This window comes from Tachypleus tridentatus, chromosome 12 (genome assembly GCF_004210375.1).
Source record: "Tachypleus tridentatus isolate NWPU-2018 chromosome 12, ASM421037v1, whole genome shotgun sequence".
Lineage (NCBI taxonomy): Eukaryota > Metazoa > Arthropoda > Merostomata > Xiphosura > Limulidae > Tachypleus > Tachypleus tridentatus.
Genome location: NC_134836.1, coordinates 97,764,805 through 97,780,616, shown reverse-complemented (window position 1 = coordinate 97,780,616; position 15,812 = coordinate 97,764,805). Strand labels below are relative to the sequence as shown.

The 15,812-nt window shown below is 32.6% G+C and overlaps 2 protein-coding genes across 4 annotated transcripts in view; one reads left to right on the top strand and one right to left on the bottom strand.

Annotated features, from left to right (window-relative positions):
* The window catches only part of LOC143234109 (uncharacterized), a 66,962-nt gene extending 59,642 nt beyond the window's left edge, over positions 1–7,320 (top strand). For all 3 annotated transcript variants that reach the window (XM_076471184.1, XM_076471183.1, XM_076471182.1), the window contains exon 2: positions 553–7,320. In XM_076471184.1, coding sequence (XP_076327299.1) covers positions 717–4,448 — 3,732 coding nt within the window. In that variant the 5' untranslated portion in view covers positions 553–716 and the 3' untranslated portion in view covers positions 4,449–7,320. The remainder of the gene's footprint in view (positions 1–552) is intronic.
* Positions 7,321–12,532: 5,212 nt separating this feature from the next.
* Positions 12,533–15,812, bottom strand: part of LOC143234110 (T-complex protein 1 subunit alpha-like) — a 28,715-nt gene continuing 25,435 nt past the window's right edge. The window contains exons 10-12 of the mRNA XM_076471185.1: positions 14,798–14,990; positions 14,326–14,489; positions 12,533–13,575 (exon numbers count right to left, since the gene is read on the bottom strand). Coding sequence (XP_076327300.1) covers positions 13,392–13,575; positions 14,326–14,489; positions 14,798–14,990 — 541 coding nt within the window. The 3' untranslated portion in view covers positions 12,533–13,391. The remainder of the gene's footprint in view (positions 13,576–14,325; positions 14,490–14,797; positions 14,991–15,812) is intronic.

Below are 15,812 nucleotides of genomic sequence, written 5' to 3'. Positions count from 1 at the left end.
GCTGCCTTCCCTCTAGTCTTACACTGCTAAATTAGGGACGGCTAGCACAGATAGCCCTCGAGTAGCTTTGTGCGAAATTCAAAAACAAATCTTATCTGTGATTATTATTGTAGATTTAATTTTGCGTCGAAAATGCTCATAAGGCACATAGTTAGAAGCTAGAAATATACCTATAAGTAAAACTTTGGTTATGCATTACTTATTTCTTTTGGAATAAATGTGTCTAAAATTAGTGATTTTCAAGAAATTAAATGTTTCAAAACTTTCTAAATGATGTATATTTTATCTTTAACGTACATAAACATGTTCATAATATTGTTTTTAGGTTTTCTGAAGTTTGAATGTTTACGTTGTTATCTATGTCAGAGAACGAAGGAGGGCAGATACTGTTTATACGTGTTGGAGTTGATATTGGCAGTTCTTGGTAAAATTTCTTTAACGAAAAGCATTTGAAATTGTTTTTTGTGAAGCACATAAAAATACGCAAAAGCAGAAAAGTAACGCTAATATATTAATAGGTAGCTGATCAGTTTTTAAAACTTTATTTTTTAGGGTTTAGGAAGCTGTTGATTTCAGAACTTGAAAAGGGAGTGACTAAAGAGGAACAGAAATTTTTAAAATCCCAGAAAATTATGAAATGTTATCGAGAATTGTTGTCAAAATGTGAAAGTATGAAAACAGTCGTGTATTAACCAACAAAGCAAAAGTATGAAGGAATGAGTTCGTCGGGAACTTTGACTCAGTCACAGTTGACTAACATTAGGTCAACCATGCCGATCTCGTTCGACACAGCGCAAACTCAGCTGACGGAGCCTTTAAAGACTGAATCTATGTGTTGCAAAGAGTTCCAGGAAGAATGCTGTTATTCGGACCCAGAAAAACGAGAACGTAAACGTCAAGAAAGCCTGTCCGAAGTCTCTTCGCCAGAGGGCGTATCTCTGACTTCTTCACCTGCTTTACCTATAGAATCTGCTACTGTGAATCATAGCAGCGAAAAAGGGGTGGTAAGCGTGGATGACGTGTCTTTTGGAGATGAAACAGACGACAGTTATGTCAGTAACGATTCGAACGAACTAAATTATGTCAAAAACAAGTGTTCAAACCCACTGACTCAGTTACAGAAGGTTTTGGAGAATAATGGAGTACCTAACTCAAAGCTTGGCTTCTCTGTGATTAACTCCACATCAACAAAATACTCAACACCTGTCAACAATATAGAAGGTGGGATTATTTCCAATACATTACCTTCCATGAGGGAAGATGACACCACAGGAGAATCTTACCAATGCCATCTGTGTAGTTATTCTGGGACATCTAAATTTAATTTTAACTGCCACATCAATAGTCATTTCGACCACAAGTGTCCATTCTGTGATTATACTTCCAAGACAGATGGCCGGCTCAAACATCACGTGAAAGATTTTCACTCAGATGTTCACCCTGGCAGTTGGAATGGACAGCGATTCCCCAAGAAAAAAGAAATTCCCTGCAATACACCTTCAGGAACATTAAATGGAAAACTCCGCAACTACCGCTGCAAACAGTGCGAATACGTTTCTGTTAAGAAGACTGACTTCTGGGAACACTGCAAGACGCATATCAAAACGGAGAAGCTTCTGACCTGTCCGAAGTGTCCTTTTGTAACTGAGTACAAACACCATCTAGAGTATCATCTTCGGAACCATTTCGGCTCAAAACCTTTCAAGTGCCCAAACTGTAACTACAGTTGTGTGAATAAGTCGATGCTGAGCAGTCACATGAAATCTCATTCCAACATCTATCAGTATAGATGTGCCGATTGCTCTTATGCTTCCAAGTATTGTCACAGCCTAAAGCTACATCTTCGAAAATACTCCCACAAACCAGCCACAATTCTAAATCGTGATGGAACGCCAAATCCCTTCCCAATTATTGATGTCTATGGAAGAAAACGAGGTCCAAGGCCAAAGAAACACAAAATGGAAGAAAATCATTTTCCGTTGCTGAACCAGAACCCAAATGCATCTGCGAATGAAATGTCTTCGATAAAAAAACCACCAAATACTTACCCTCCCATGCCCACACTCATACCTTCTCCCACGAGGTTTCCATTTTCATGTCCTCCTCATATTACTAACGGCTTTCATGGAAACATGTTTTTACACCAACCATTAGTGCAGAAAGCACTACAATCTACTAATGGTTTATTTTCAGATTCAACTCAAGTAAGCACGCCAGATGTTCAAAGGTCTCTTTCTCCTAAAATGAATTCTGGAATACAGAAATGTAATCTTTGTGATTTTACTACAGAAATCAAAGATGTATTTAGCAAACACATGCTAGTTCACGTGGCTTCAGATAATCAAGATCTTTGCAAACTTTACGGCATTACTTCAGAGAGTCTGTTTCAAATGCAAGACCCAATACCAGTTAATGGAAGGCAAAATTTAAAAGAAAACTTTGTTCAAGAAGATGAAAAGAGAGAGAATTACAGTCTGAGAAATGAAAGTCCCAAACCTCCAGAAAGAAAAGTATCACCTCATAGTAATGATTCTGTATCAGGAGGCTCAGCTGGAAATGTTTTATCATTTCAATTTGTCCCTAAGTGCACGGAACCAGAGAATTTTATAATGCATTCTCGTTTTCCCCAAGGGCTCAACAGTACTCGTACTTCACCTACTATGTTGAATGTTCAAGCTGATAGTCATACACCTGTTATTCACTTTGGCGTTTACAATGGTACAATATCTCCAATAAAAGAATCCTCTCAAGTTAAGCCAGACGCACTTTCTTCCCCTTTAGATCTCAGTAACAACCGCGAAAATATAATGTCAAACCAAGAAACTTCAAGCTCAATTCTGTTTCAAGTACACGATCAACATTTAGTTCAGGCAAACAATTCAACATTAACATCGTTAATTGTCCAAAAGTCTGCGCCTTCACGACCGTTTACCATACTTTCTCCTGAGCCGTCTTCTTCAGAGCCAGATCTTTCACACTTCTCTATGCTTGACCCATCACAGCCCTCATCTTCACAACCATCTAAGCATAATCTTTCACAGAAAGTTTCTTCTCACCCACTTAATCTTACTCCTTCACACACCCTTAACCTTGCTTTTTCACATCCAATTAATATTTCTCCGTCACAGCCAGTGTCCTCACACACCCTTAACTTTTCTCCCTCAAAGCCAGAAACTTCACACGCACTTAACCTTTCTCCCTCACAGCCAGAGACTTCATCCACTCTTAACCTTTCTCCCTCACAGCCAGAGACTTCATCCACTCTTAACCTTTCTCCCTCACAGCCAGAGACTTCATCCACTCTTAACCTTTCTCCCTCACAGCCAGAGACTTCATCCACTCTTAACCTTTCTCCTTCACAGCCACTGACTTCATCCACTCTTAACCTTTCTCCTTCACAGCCACTGACTTCATCCACTCTTAACCTTTCTCCTTCACAGCCACTGACTTCATCCACTCTTAACCTTTCTCCTTCACAGCCACTGACTTCATCCACTCTTAACCTTTCTCCCTCACAGCCAGAGACTTCATCCACTCTTAACCTTGTTCCTTCGCAGCCAGTAGTATCTTTCCACTTCCCCAGATTTAATGAACATCTTTCCCTTTCTTCCTCAAAAGAATTTCCAGCCACAGATTTTTCCGTGAAATTTACAGACACTTCCGCTTCTGCTTCCAGCTCTCGAAATCGCAGAAAAGGAAAAGCGGTAAAATTGAATCGCCGCCAGTTTGTTATCGAATCTGAAAATTTAATGGAATGTGATAAGTATGTGGGAGATGAGCAAATCCTGACAGCTGAAACTTCAAGAACAGTATTTTCAATGAAATCTCCAGAAGACGTTAACGTGATCTCGGTACCTACTTGCAAAGCTCCTGTTATCAATACTCTTCACCGAAAAGTGATAAAAGGGGAAAATCTTTTCCACATCGATCCACCAAGTGGCTCGAAGAAAACTACTGGAATAAGTAAGCCTGTTCCTCAACTGGTACTAGCCAACCCTTTGAGTGTTACCAAGATACCATATCAGCCCAATGCGCTTCCTAATCAGATGTCGCCTCTCTTTCTTAGATGTAACGGGTTAAACACAACGCACAATGACGATGTGATCACTTCTAAAGGATACTACAGTTCTATATGTCATGATCTGACTACAAATGATGCAGTGCAAGAGAAGGGTATCCTTCCGCCATCTCATTCTTCTTTGCCTCTTAAACAATACGGGACTGAAACCAAGAAAACTCCTAGTCCCGAAAATAAAGAAGAGAAGTCAAAATGGCAAGACGCCTACACTTGTAGCTACTGCGATATGGCGTTTATAGATTGTATCATGTATACCATGCACATGGGTTACCATGGTTACCAAGACCCTTTCACTTGTAACATGTGTGGCCAACAAAACAAAGATAAAGTTTCCTTTTCTTTACATATTGCTCGAGTTGCTCATCAATGAAACTTCAAGCTGTTGGTTTTCTGACAGAGACACTGTTAAGTGTGGCCTTTGTACGAACGTATCTAGTATGAATAATATCTCGTTAAGCCTACCTCATTTTTGTGTGATGTTTTCGTTGAACAAAATTTTTTACCAGAAGAGTATATCGTTGTGAAACCTAGCTTTTAATGCCTTTAATGTATCATCGACGTTGAATAAATGGAAGTAAAACGTGTTGTGCGATGGTTTTTAACTAAGAGCAGTTTTAATATGCAGCTTTTCCCCGAAAGGTGGAAATGATAGTTGTTTAACAAAGATGTATTGTAACATTTTTCCTTTTTTTAATGCTACAAGGAAAATTCTTTATTTCTATTTGATTTCCTAAGTTTTATGTTTTAAATTTATTTTGTACCATCTATGTACTGGAATCTAATCCACTTGAACTGTGATGTTCTTGTTTACTCAGTTTTTAACTCCACCTCCTGTCAGTTATCAAACCCTCTTATAACTGTGCTAAAAGTTTAACTTGTACGTTGGGATCATGAGAGAAAGGGTCTCTCACTTCGAACCACTCGTTTCGTTAAATATTCCGATTAATAAACTATGACCCATAGCGACTGTTTCTCATACGCTTGGTAATTTTAGATTAAACGAGTTACGAGACTATATATATTGCATAAAATTGTGATGTGTATTAATGATCTTAGACTAGATTTAGTAATTTCAATCAAACATGAAAGCTTGAGAGTGCTGTCGCTAGTCAGTCTCTGCCTTTCTCTAATTAGAAAGTAGAGACAGAGCAAAATCAAAATCGACGTAATTATGGTGTTGCAGCGTTCTTTGGATTTGTAAAAATTATGTTTTGATCATAGAATGTTTTTATCGTACAACCATTCCTAAAAATGAATGGAAAGTTTGTTTTTGTATTTTTTATTGGACTTAATAGATGACAACTATTCTAAGTGTGTGTGTGTGTGTATGAATTTTGTGCTGCTATTTTTAGGTGTATCCGGTAACTACCATATAAAGGTTACAAGATAACGTTTATGTCACATGCTTTCTAACGTTCAGATATATGAAGATGTTACGATGTTTAGTTAAGATGTCGATGAAAATGTTTTTACCTTTTTTTTTTTACTTTTTGCTTGAAACACTTTCACATTGATACATCTTTTACGAAGCTTATTAGCAAAATCTGAAAATGTCATTGTTTGAAAACTAAAATGCACATGCATACTATGAGGTTGATGATGTATTACGCGTTGCCCTTTTATAATTATTGTTACTTCTAACTGAGATTCTACTTGTACCAAAAATTACTTCATGAAGTGATGTAATCAAAGCTGTTTTTATTTTAATAGCTGAATGGTTTCAAATTTATTACTTAGCATTTTATAGGTTATTCTTTAGTGTTTATTTCTGCTTTACCTATTTTAAAATTCTTGTCGTACAAGTTGTATGTAAACTAGTATCTTTCTCAAAAATATTTTTGAATTCAAAAGAACGTACAAGTTCTGTATTGCATGACGAGAAACCCACTTGAGGTAAATATATAGTTTGGTATTACGATACGAGTGATGTAATAAATACGGGTATTTTTTTTTCACATTGAATCAACACTACAAAATGAACATCAACGTGTTCACTTCTTAATTTTAGTTTATTTTACGTATTTAACGCTGTACTAACTATGTCGGGTTGGATGCGATGAATAGTTATTTATGAGTAACAGAAACCAAGACAACTCATCTGGACTTGTGTAAAGCAATGGGAGTCCGTTAATTTAACACTCGAGTTACATGGATTAAGGTTTAAATAATACTTGCATGTTAAATTAGTAAAAATAATCTCAACATGAAAATGATTTTTGGTAGTTGAAGTGTGAGGCATATACTGCTTAACCTGGATGGTAAATTAGTTGTTTTATGTCAAATTTATCTCATTTGAAGGTTAGAGATGCCGTTCTTAGTAAGTGTGGAATAATAATTAAAAAAACAAAAAACGAACGTAAAAATAAAATACGAAAATTATTTATTAAAAGATCAGTTTGTTAGTTCGTAATCTTTTTTTTTTTCAACCTTGTTCTATAGTCTGGAAAGTATTTGACTTATCGATAAAAAAATTATACAAATTTATGTTTGTGCATTTAAAAATTTGTAATTTACGTACAGTAATTTTGTTTATTTTTTACTTCTACTTACAAAAAAAAAAATCCAGACTTCAACATCTGTTTATTTCAATAGTTCGTCTTGCCAGAGCACACAGATAAGCACATTGTCTAGCTTTGTATTTAACAATGAGAAAGCAAAGTGATATGCCGGTTTTAATGTTTATGTACAATTAGTTACTATAAGCTAAAAATATTTGAGGGAGTTAACTCTAGTTAATTATGAATAAAAACTCAACAAATACCCGAATCTGTCATATCTTTCTGAATGGTCCAATTTAATTGTGTTTTCATTTTTCGGTAGTATCGTATATTTCTTTCAAATGTGTTTAATTTAGGCTCTTCTTGTACCTTGATCTATGTTTTAAGAGCTGTGTATTGGACACTTTACAATTTTGTTATAATTGCTATAGACTTATCTTTCTAGAATGCGATATCCCGATCTAGGAAATGTTTGAATTTCAACGTTATTCTACCAAAACGGAAAAAAGAAACCGTTTATATGGCAGTATGTTTCAATCTCTGAACGTTGTGTATATTTATGTAATTCGAGCTTTAACAATTACAAAATCAAAAATTATGTGAAATATATATTTACTAGTGTTTAAGCTAAGATTTATTCCTAGCTAATTTCTGTTTCACACTTTTTTAGAGAAACTTATTTATTACTGAAGTGATGACTTACTTGAGTTCCTACTTACGAATATTTTGTAAATAAGTTCATTAGATCTCGGTTTTTCAGAATAATTATACAAGTGTATTTTTTAAACCTTTGGAGTATCATTTTACACGTAATTGTTACTAGTTAATATATTAAATAACTATGTATGAAAAGTTCCAGTTACCTTTGTGTTATTTTGTATTAGTGTTTTTAGATACAATATTTTTTATTACCTTAGAATAATTGATTAGTCGTTTAAATTGTAAGATAAAAATGACTTTATAGATTACCGAATGTGTAACATCACAACTTGATTTTCTTTAAAACAGATTTGATTGTCTCTTGTGCTATTTGGAAATCATTATAATTTTACTAATTTAGATGTTGTAATGTGTCAGTTAAAAACCACGCTAAAAAACTAAAGTATTAAGTGAAATATTATTTGTCGCCATCACTAAACAATTCGCAAATAGTTATATTTAAACTGAATAAAGTAATTGTGAACTTTTAGTACAATAATCCTTATTTTTGGTCAAATAATGAATTCACGACAGAATATTTGTGTTTTATAGCATTTCATTTATAAAGCATTTTTGTATAAGAACCGTATTTATCTAATAATTGTGGCACATGTCGGTAGAGTGCCTTTAAAGCAATATTTCAAGCTCAGGTAACAAAATTTCCTTGGCGCATCTTGCGAAGGACTTATATTATTGATGTGTCAGAAGATTTACATCTTGTCAATTGTGAATAAAAACTCAAAAGTTTATTCATCGTTGTAGTTTGTGTGTGTTCATTTGCAAATAGAATATAAATTCATACGTTATAATAGACAGAAGTGTATGGACATCTTGAAATCAAGGCAATTACTAAGACGTAATTTCCTATGACTAAAATTTAACAGTCTTTTCAATGTCGAAATTCATAAGCAGTAATATTGTAGTGAAACGTGTTATGGAAAAAATTTAAATGGTGCATTATTTCCATCAGTATATCATCTTGAAAGCATAAAGAAACAAATGACAAAGCTAATTTTGATATGTGGATTGATGTTAAAATTAATTGTAGTCTTAGATTTTAAAAATGCCTATATAATCAGTAAAAAAAAACAACAAAAATAACAGTATCTACGAATAAGTAAAATTAAGTTACATGAGGCAAAGAACAACGAAAAAGATATAATAATATTACGTTTAAACACAATTATCACCGAATGACGAATTTGAAACGTGTTCTTTTCATAATCGCCAACCACATCGTTGGTATTAGAACAAGGAAGTTATTATGGCGTCAAAAACTGGCAAAGACGGTACTTGAACTATAATACTGCCATTTGCTATATAAATGAAAAAATAATTTATATATATATAACATTTTCTTTACATATTAAATCAAAGATGAAAACAGTTTAAACTTCGAGCAAAATATTTACTTTCTAAGAGAGTTAACTTAATTAGATACTAATCAGTGATGTCGAGAAACCCACTTGTTGAGAAATATATATGCAAAAACGGCTCGTTTGGGTTGAGAAAATATTTTACATAGAAAAATTTTTCTATGTAAAATATTTTCTCAACCCAAACGAGCCATTTTTGCATATAAATTAGATACTGTTATTGATCATTTTAAATTAAGTATATATTAATATATATAAATTAATAGGAGAAAAACTTGTTAATTAATAAAAATTACTGATATGTTTCTGATTTATCGTAAAACGTTAAATTTACGTGACAGAGGAAATATTAGTCTCAAAAAGTATATAACGTCATAAATGAAGTTTCGAAGAGCCAAAAAAGGATTTATTCTGTCGGTAAGGGCCAATACGCTAAAGGAATTTCTTTTCTTACATTTTAAAATTTATTCTATTCATGATGTGCTAAAAACGGGTAGATCCAAGAAGTCTTGGATCTAACTGAATAGAAGTTCTTATAACCTAAGCGCTTTTATCAAGACGTCTTGGATCTACGACTTTTTAGCACATCATGAATATATACTACCATGTAAGGAACACGAACCCAATATTTAACCAGTAACTGTGGGATGCTCCCGGAGAAAATATTTATCAGAATAACACATTTTGATGGCATTTTTTTAGTTTATCTATATGGAATATTTAAAATATATTTTAAAAGAATGCTTTGTATTCAATTTAAAGTAATTACGGTTGTTCTTTTCCTTTACTTATTAGACAAATAAGTGCATAATTAAGTTTTTTTTTGGTATTCTACAAGTAACATGAATTTATATATAAACAACTTAGATAATAAGACCATGCTAATTTCTAAAATAAAACTTTTGATAGTTGTTAATAATTCCCCAATGTTTTTAAACTTAAGTATAAAAGTAAGCCTATTCAGATAATATAGCGTTATTTGTGCTGGAAAGCAACATTTTCACTTCTCCACACTAATGGACCATTTTTACAAACATACCACTTAACTTTTAAAAAGCTACCCGTGTAACACTAAACATTTTCAGTTTTTCACATCAGAAATTTAGGTCAATTAAGGACTATATGGATATAATTAATATATAACGTTCACTTAGTATGTAAAGAATTATCATAAACTGATTTCAAAGTTTACTATTTTTATTTCTAGTAATATGACGGGTTAGAAAAAAACAAACCATACATTTCAAATTTTAATTAAAGTAGAGTCAAGTATTTATAACCGTATTTAGAAAAAAATATATAGTATTAACATACAGAAAACCGGATTTCAGATATTTTAAAACGACATTATTCAAAGCCTACACTGTCACTTGGGTTTAGAAATCAACAAACGAAACCAATCTTTCAGAAAGAATTCTAACTTCTAAACAACAAAAAATCGGTTCTGTAGCTAGTTTGTATTATGTTCAGTGTCCACTCATAAAAGTTTAGTGACCAAAATTCAGTCTGAAACATTTAGCAACTAACACCCACTGTTTTTTGTTTTGTATGTGAATTAATCTTAGGAAAATTGATCGAAATAAATATAATCTCAAAATAGGATTGTTTTTTCCTGAACAAAGATAATTGTGTAATACTAAACATTTTAACCATCTGAGAAAAATATAGACAATCATGGTTGGGCTGGCCCTAAATTTGATCCAACTTATATAATACTAAACATTTATAACCATCTGAGAAAAATATAGACAATGATGGTTGGGCTCTTAACTCCCTTCCCTATATCCGCCTACTTGTATAAAATTCAGAGAACACAGTTACATAATTATAAGTTATAAACACACCACACACCATAGCGGAGGGTTAAAACCAGTAAATTTAAATTCCATTTAATACCAAGGAGCCCCTGTTGGCAGAGAGTCATACAAGTCAGTTGCACGCATGCTCGTCACCTCCTCTTCCCGTCCAATACAATCGTAGAAATATGTTTGAATGAATCACAAGGATTCCCTCAAAATAGGGGCTTTCGTTAAGTTCGACGAATCGATTTACTTGAATACTGGTATTAACAGGTAAAACTAAATCAAAGTTTCTGATCTAGGGAGTTTTTAAATTTGAGTTCCCATATAGACGCTCTACCAATTGGATTTATGGATTTAAACACAATTAGCATGGACATGTAGATATTGTTAAACACAACCAGTTATGTTTAGATTTACAAAAATGTGATATCCAGCCCAATAATAAGGAATACCTTTTTCGTTTGTTCACATAGCTGTCCAATAAAACGGATTTCATTTATACGCAACTTCCAATGTCGAAAAAAAATCAGTAAATTCATAATTAGAGCAACCGTTAACATGTTTGTATATATATTAACTAAACTAGCGGCGTGTGAAATGATTTCTCTTACAAACACAACCACAAACTTAATTTAAATGTTACAACTTTCACAAAATGTTGTACGTAACAATAAGCTGAAAATATTACAAACGTTCTTGCATTTTGGAGGAAAAAAAGTGTGTATGTAGATATGATTTTAAGTAGGTTGTACATCACAGATGTAACAGTTTAACAGCACATTAATGCGCCTATTTAAAATAAATCTACCACATCAGAGCAGAAGTTCAGATACTAAAAAAGACATCTGAATAATTTAGAAAAGACCGAACCTTGGACGTTTTATTATTATTGGTAGGATGACTGTTATTCATATTGGGGAAGCAGTTTTTCATACTACACTTATTTGTATTGAGTTGTTGTTTCGTATTTTATTTTAGAGTTGGGAGAACCCATTATAATCAACTCAGTATTATCTGAAAGAGCCTTGCCCTTACGAAAAATGTTGGAAAAGCTCACGAGTTATAATTTCAGGGGTTGGTTTTCGGCGTAATTACGTTTCAGACGTTTCATTTCAACAATATATTTCTCAAGAGTTATTCCTTTCGAAACACCTTGCTTGTTTAATTATATTACTTCCCACAGTTAAAGAGCCCTTCGAATAGTACAGGGTTTGTCAGATTTGTTGAATTTCGCGCATAACTACTCGAGGGTTATCTGCACAAGCCGTTCCTAACTTTAAGGTGATAAGACGAAAGGGAAAGCAGCTACCTGGTCAATTCCATCAATCAGTTATCACCGGATAGTGGTTTTGACCGTTTCTTTATAAAACCCTCAAGAGCAAATGTGTTATGCGAAAACAATGACGAGTTTCGATCACCAGATTACAAGCCCAACGTCCTAATCACTAGGTCGGAAAAAAATGTTACTAATCATACGCACAGTAGTTTATTCTTCCGTTCCGCTAAAGTTACAGTTTTACCTTACAACTGCCACCAATTAATTTTGTCTATAAATTTATCAGTGTCACTAGTTTTTATTGAATAATCATCGTGAAATCTACATCTGAGCTTCTTACAATATGACATCCTTTACATAAAACGATGCAGATGTTAAAACGGTGTTACTTATTCAGTACAAAAAAAAAAAAAAGCCAATAAAAAACATTACAGTTAAATAACGTGGAAGTTATAAAGTAAAATCATGTTGAAAATAGTTCTACCGGGTGTTTAAAAAAAATTCTGTAAAGGTACAAAACTACATTACAAGCGCCTGAAATATACCATGAGGCCTTATTATACCAGTGGTGACAAATGATCAGACATTTTGCTACTTATGCGTGGTTGTACAAATATTTTTAAATGTGCTTAAAAATAAACTAATTACACAAATGAAAAAAGTGTATACAAAATTAACATATGAATGTAGAAAAATTAAAATTCATAGCGAAAAAACGAATCGTAAATAAGCTTGACTGAATAATCTAAAGAGCTGGGGAAATTTTTTCGACATTATGATGAAAATAAACAAACCAAAGATACTTTATTTCAGTGTGTATTATATTAGAACAATAAAAAACTACATCTGCAGATTCTTGCGAGACGTCTTTAGAATGATTAAATAAAAATGAAAATATAATAAAACCACTCAGGTGAAATGCTCCATGATAATGCTGGTGCATTACTCTTGAAGTTATAACAAGATATGTAATTTGAAAGGTATAAAAAAATTATACAAAATCATTCTGATTAAACCACACTTCCTGAACAAGATGCATTAATACGTCCAAACATGTAGAGTGCACGTGACTGTTTCATTGTTTTCTTTTGTTTAACTGATTTTAATCTTGTATAGCAAGTTATTGGAATCTTATTGTACTTTTGAGACTGGAAGCTGTCTTATGTTTAGAATTACGTATAAAATAATTGCGATTAATAGGATACAGGTAGTTTTTGTGCAAGGGGAGAACATGAACCTGCAAGTCCTACAAATAAAACGTAATTTAGCTTCTGTAATGAACTTCACATATGATAGCTTTTTGAGAAAGACAACTGGAATGAAGCATTTAAAAAACAATAACCTAATAGAAAAGCTTAAATGAAACCCATATTTCATTACTATTGGATACTGATTTAACTCTCAGCTGAGGTAAACTACATAATACATTCTAAATTTTCAAATTTGTAGAATGACATCATTTTGATTTGTCATCATCACAGCTTATAAGATGAAAGTAGTAGCTAAACAGCTTCATTCTACAGTTAAAGCAAGGAAACTACTGTTTGTAGGTCAGTTAAATAGTGAGCAGTTGCAATATATATTGTTACACAGTGAAGGTTAATGTTTGAAGCAAGTTTTCTGTTAGCACAGTGTAATTTAAGCTACCTATACAATGATGTATTAATTATCATAATGTTTGTCGTCTCTCTTTTCTGGATTCAATTTGATGAGATCATCAATCCGAAGGATAGTGATGGCAGCCTCTGTTGCAAACTTGAGAGACTTTATCTTAGAAACAGCAGGTTCCAAGACTCCTGCCTTCTTGTTGTCTCTTACAGAACCCTCAAATAGATCCAAACCCATCCTGTTTAAGAAGGCAATACTGACATTAGTATATATATTACACAATTAACACAAGCTTTCTACAGATGTATATTAAAAGTTCATTAAATAGAAGACCAACCCTTACACACACACACACAAAGCTGAATTTAAGAACTGTGTACAACCCATTAAAAAACAAACAAATAAATTCACCATAGGAAAATTGTTTATAGATTTAAGCTTTAAAACTTGCAAAGTTAATTTCTGTTGCATCTTTATTTTACCTACATTTTATGTGAGTATTCATTACTGATCATGTAGTGTCATTACAGTGATCTTTTTACAATATAATGTGTGTAGTGTTTAATTCTTCCAGTGATACATAATATTTGAAAAAAATAAAGTTAATACAATTTTGTGCAACAATATCTGTTCTCAGTTAGTAAGTAAACGTGTCAAACTGGATAAGACATAGTTGGTTACAGAAGTATTAAAACATTCAATTTAGATATAAACTGATTTCAATGAGAGAAGAATGTTCAATTTCTTCAAAATTAACAATTAGTTGAACAAGTAGCTTTAACATCAAATTTCACCCAGGTTCATGTTGAATATTCACAATAATATCACATCTGTAGCTTACTGTTTAACACACACACACACACACACAAAAGAAAATTTTAATCTCTTACACTATATCAAACAGACAAAAAATACTTTGAGATTCCATATAATCCCCAAATTTACTTTCAGTAAATTCAAAATGATGAAAAACAAAAGACTAAATTACCACTTTAAGTGTGCATGTTCCGACTTTGTCTGTGAACTGTTGTGATAGGCTCGCAGTTTTGCCACCAGATCACAAGCATCTTTAGCAGCATTGACTGTCAGAGTTTTAGGGATCACCAGAAGGGATTTAGCAAATTCAGCTATTGCTAATTGTTCTCTAGAGCTCTAAAATAAATGGAAAACATAGGTTCAGCTTTCCTATTTGAGAATAAAGCTTTGTCTACACATAGACTACAAGATGTTTTTTACAGACATTTTGAACACCAAAACGTTTTACAAATGACAAAACTGACAAATTTCAAACAAATGGAAATTAAATATATGCTCAATAATATATTACATAAAATAATAATCAGTAAAACTTTGATCACAACACGATAAATCAGCATCTAGTTAGAAAAAAAGATACTGTCTGGTAATGTAAACAAAAAATAATTCTTTAATATACAGTTTTATCAACAAACTTAACATACCAGTGAGGTAGCAAAGTTCTCAAGATAAATTGATAAAGCAGTTTCAACAGCACCTCCACCAGGAACAACAGTCTTTGACTCCATCACACGTTTCACCACACACAAGGAATCATGAATAGACCTTTCCATTTCGTCTACAAAGAAGTCATTGGCCCCTCTAAGAATAATGGAGCTTGCAGTGTGGGCTTTAGGACTAAAATAAAAATTTTATCTTTCAGATGTAATATTTTTTAACTGTGTAACTACTGCAAGATGAATTTAGAAAAACAGATTACTAATCACCCTAAAATTTTAAAGCTACTGTAAATGTTAATAAATAATTTAGCCTTACTATACTCAATCTTAACTATCCATAAACAGCTAAGTACTGTTTTGAGCTTTTAATACAAACAATATAAGTATCAGTAACCTATTAATGAAAAATATTCTGTAGAAGCTAAAAATTATGCTAAACAAATGGTCTAGCATTAGAATTAATACAAGTTGATATAGTATCTTGCACATTTTCATTAGTAAGTACGAATCAAGCTCTTCCACAATACCCACATATTCTGTGAATTATAAAATGCTATGTTATTTTTCATACTAATCAAAATAATCTTGTCAAAAGTTGGAGTTATGTAACATTTTTATCCCTCATATTTTGACACATTTTTAAAGTAATAGTTTGTCATTGTTTAAAAACATTTAACTTGCTTAATTACAGTAGAAATATTAAATTTGCAGTAATGAATAGGAATGTAAACAGCTTTAAATTTGATCTTGAAAAATAAAATTCAATTTCAGAATTACAAACTTTTTAAGCCAAATAGAAGTTTGAAGCCTATAGAGGTATCATGAAGAACGGTAGTCCTTAATAGTAATGATTGTAATAAAGAAATTGACCATAAAAATCACTCCTTTAAAACATCTCAATATTAACTACTCTTTCACAGTACTGACTGAACTAAACCAAAGTTTATTGTACTTATGAATCTGCCTAAGTCACTATATACGTGTTAACAAAGTGAATCAA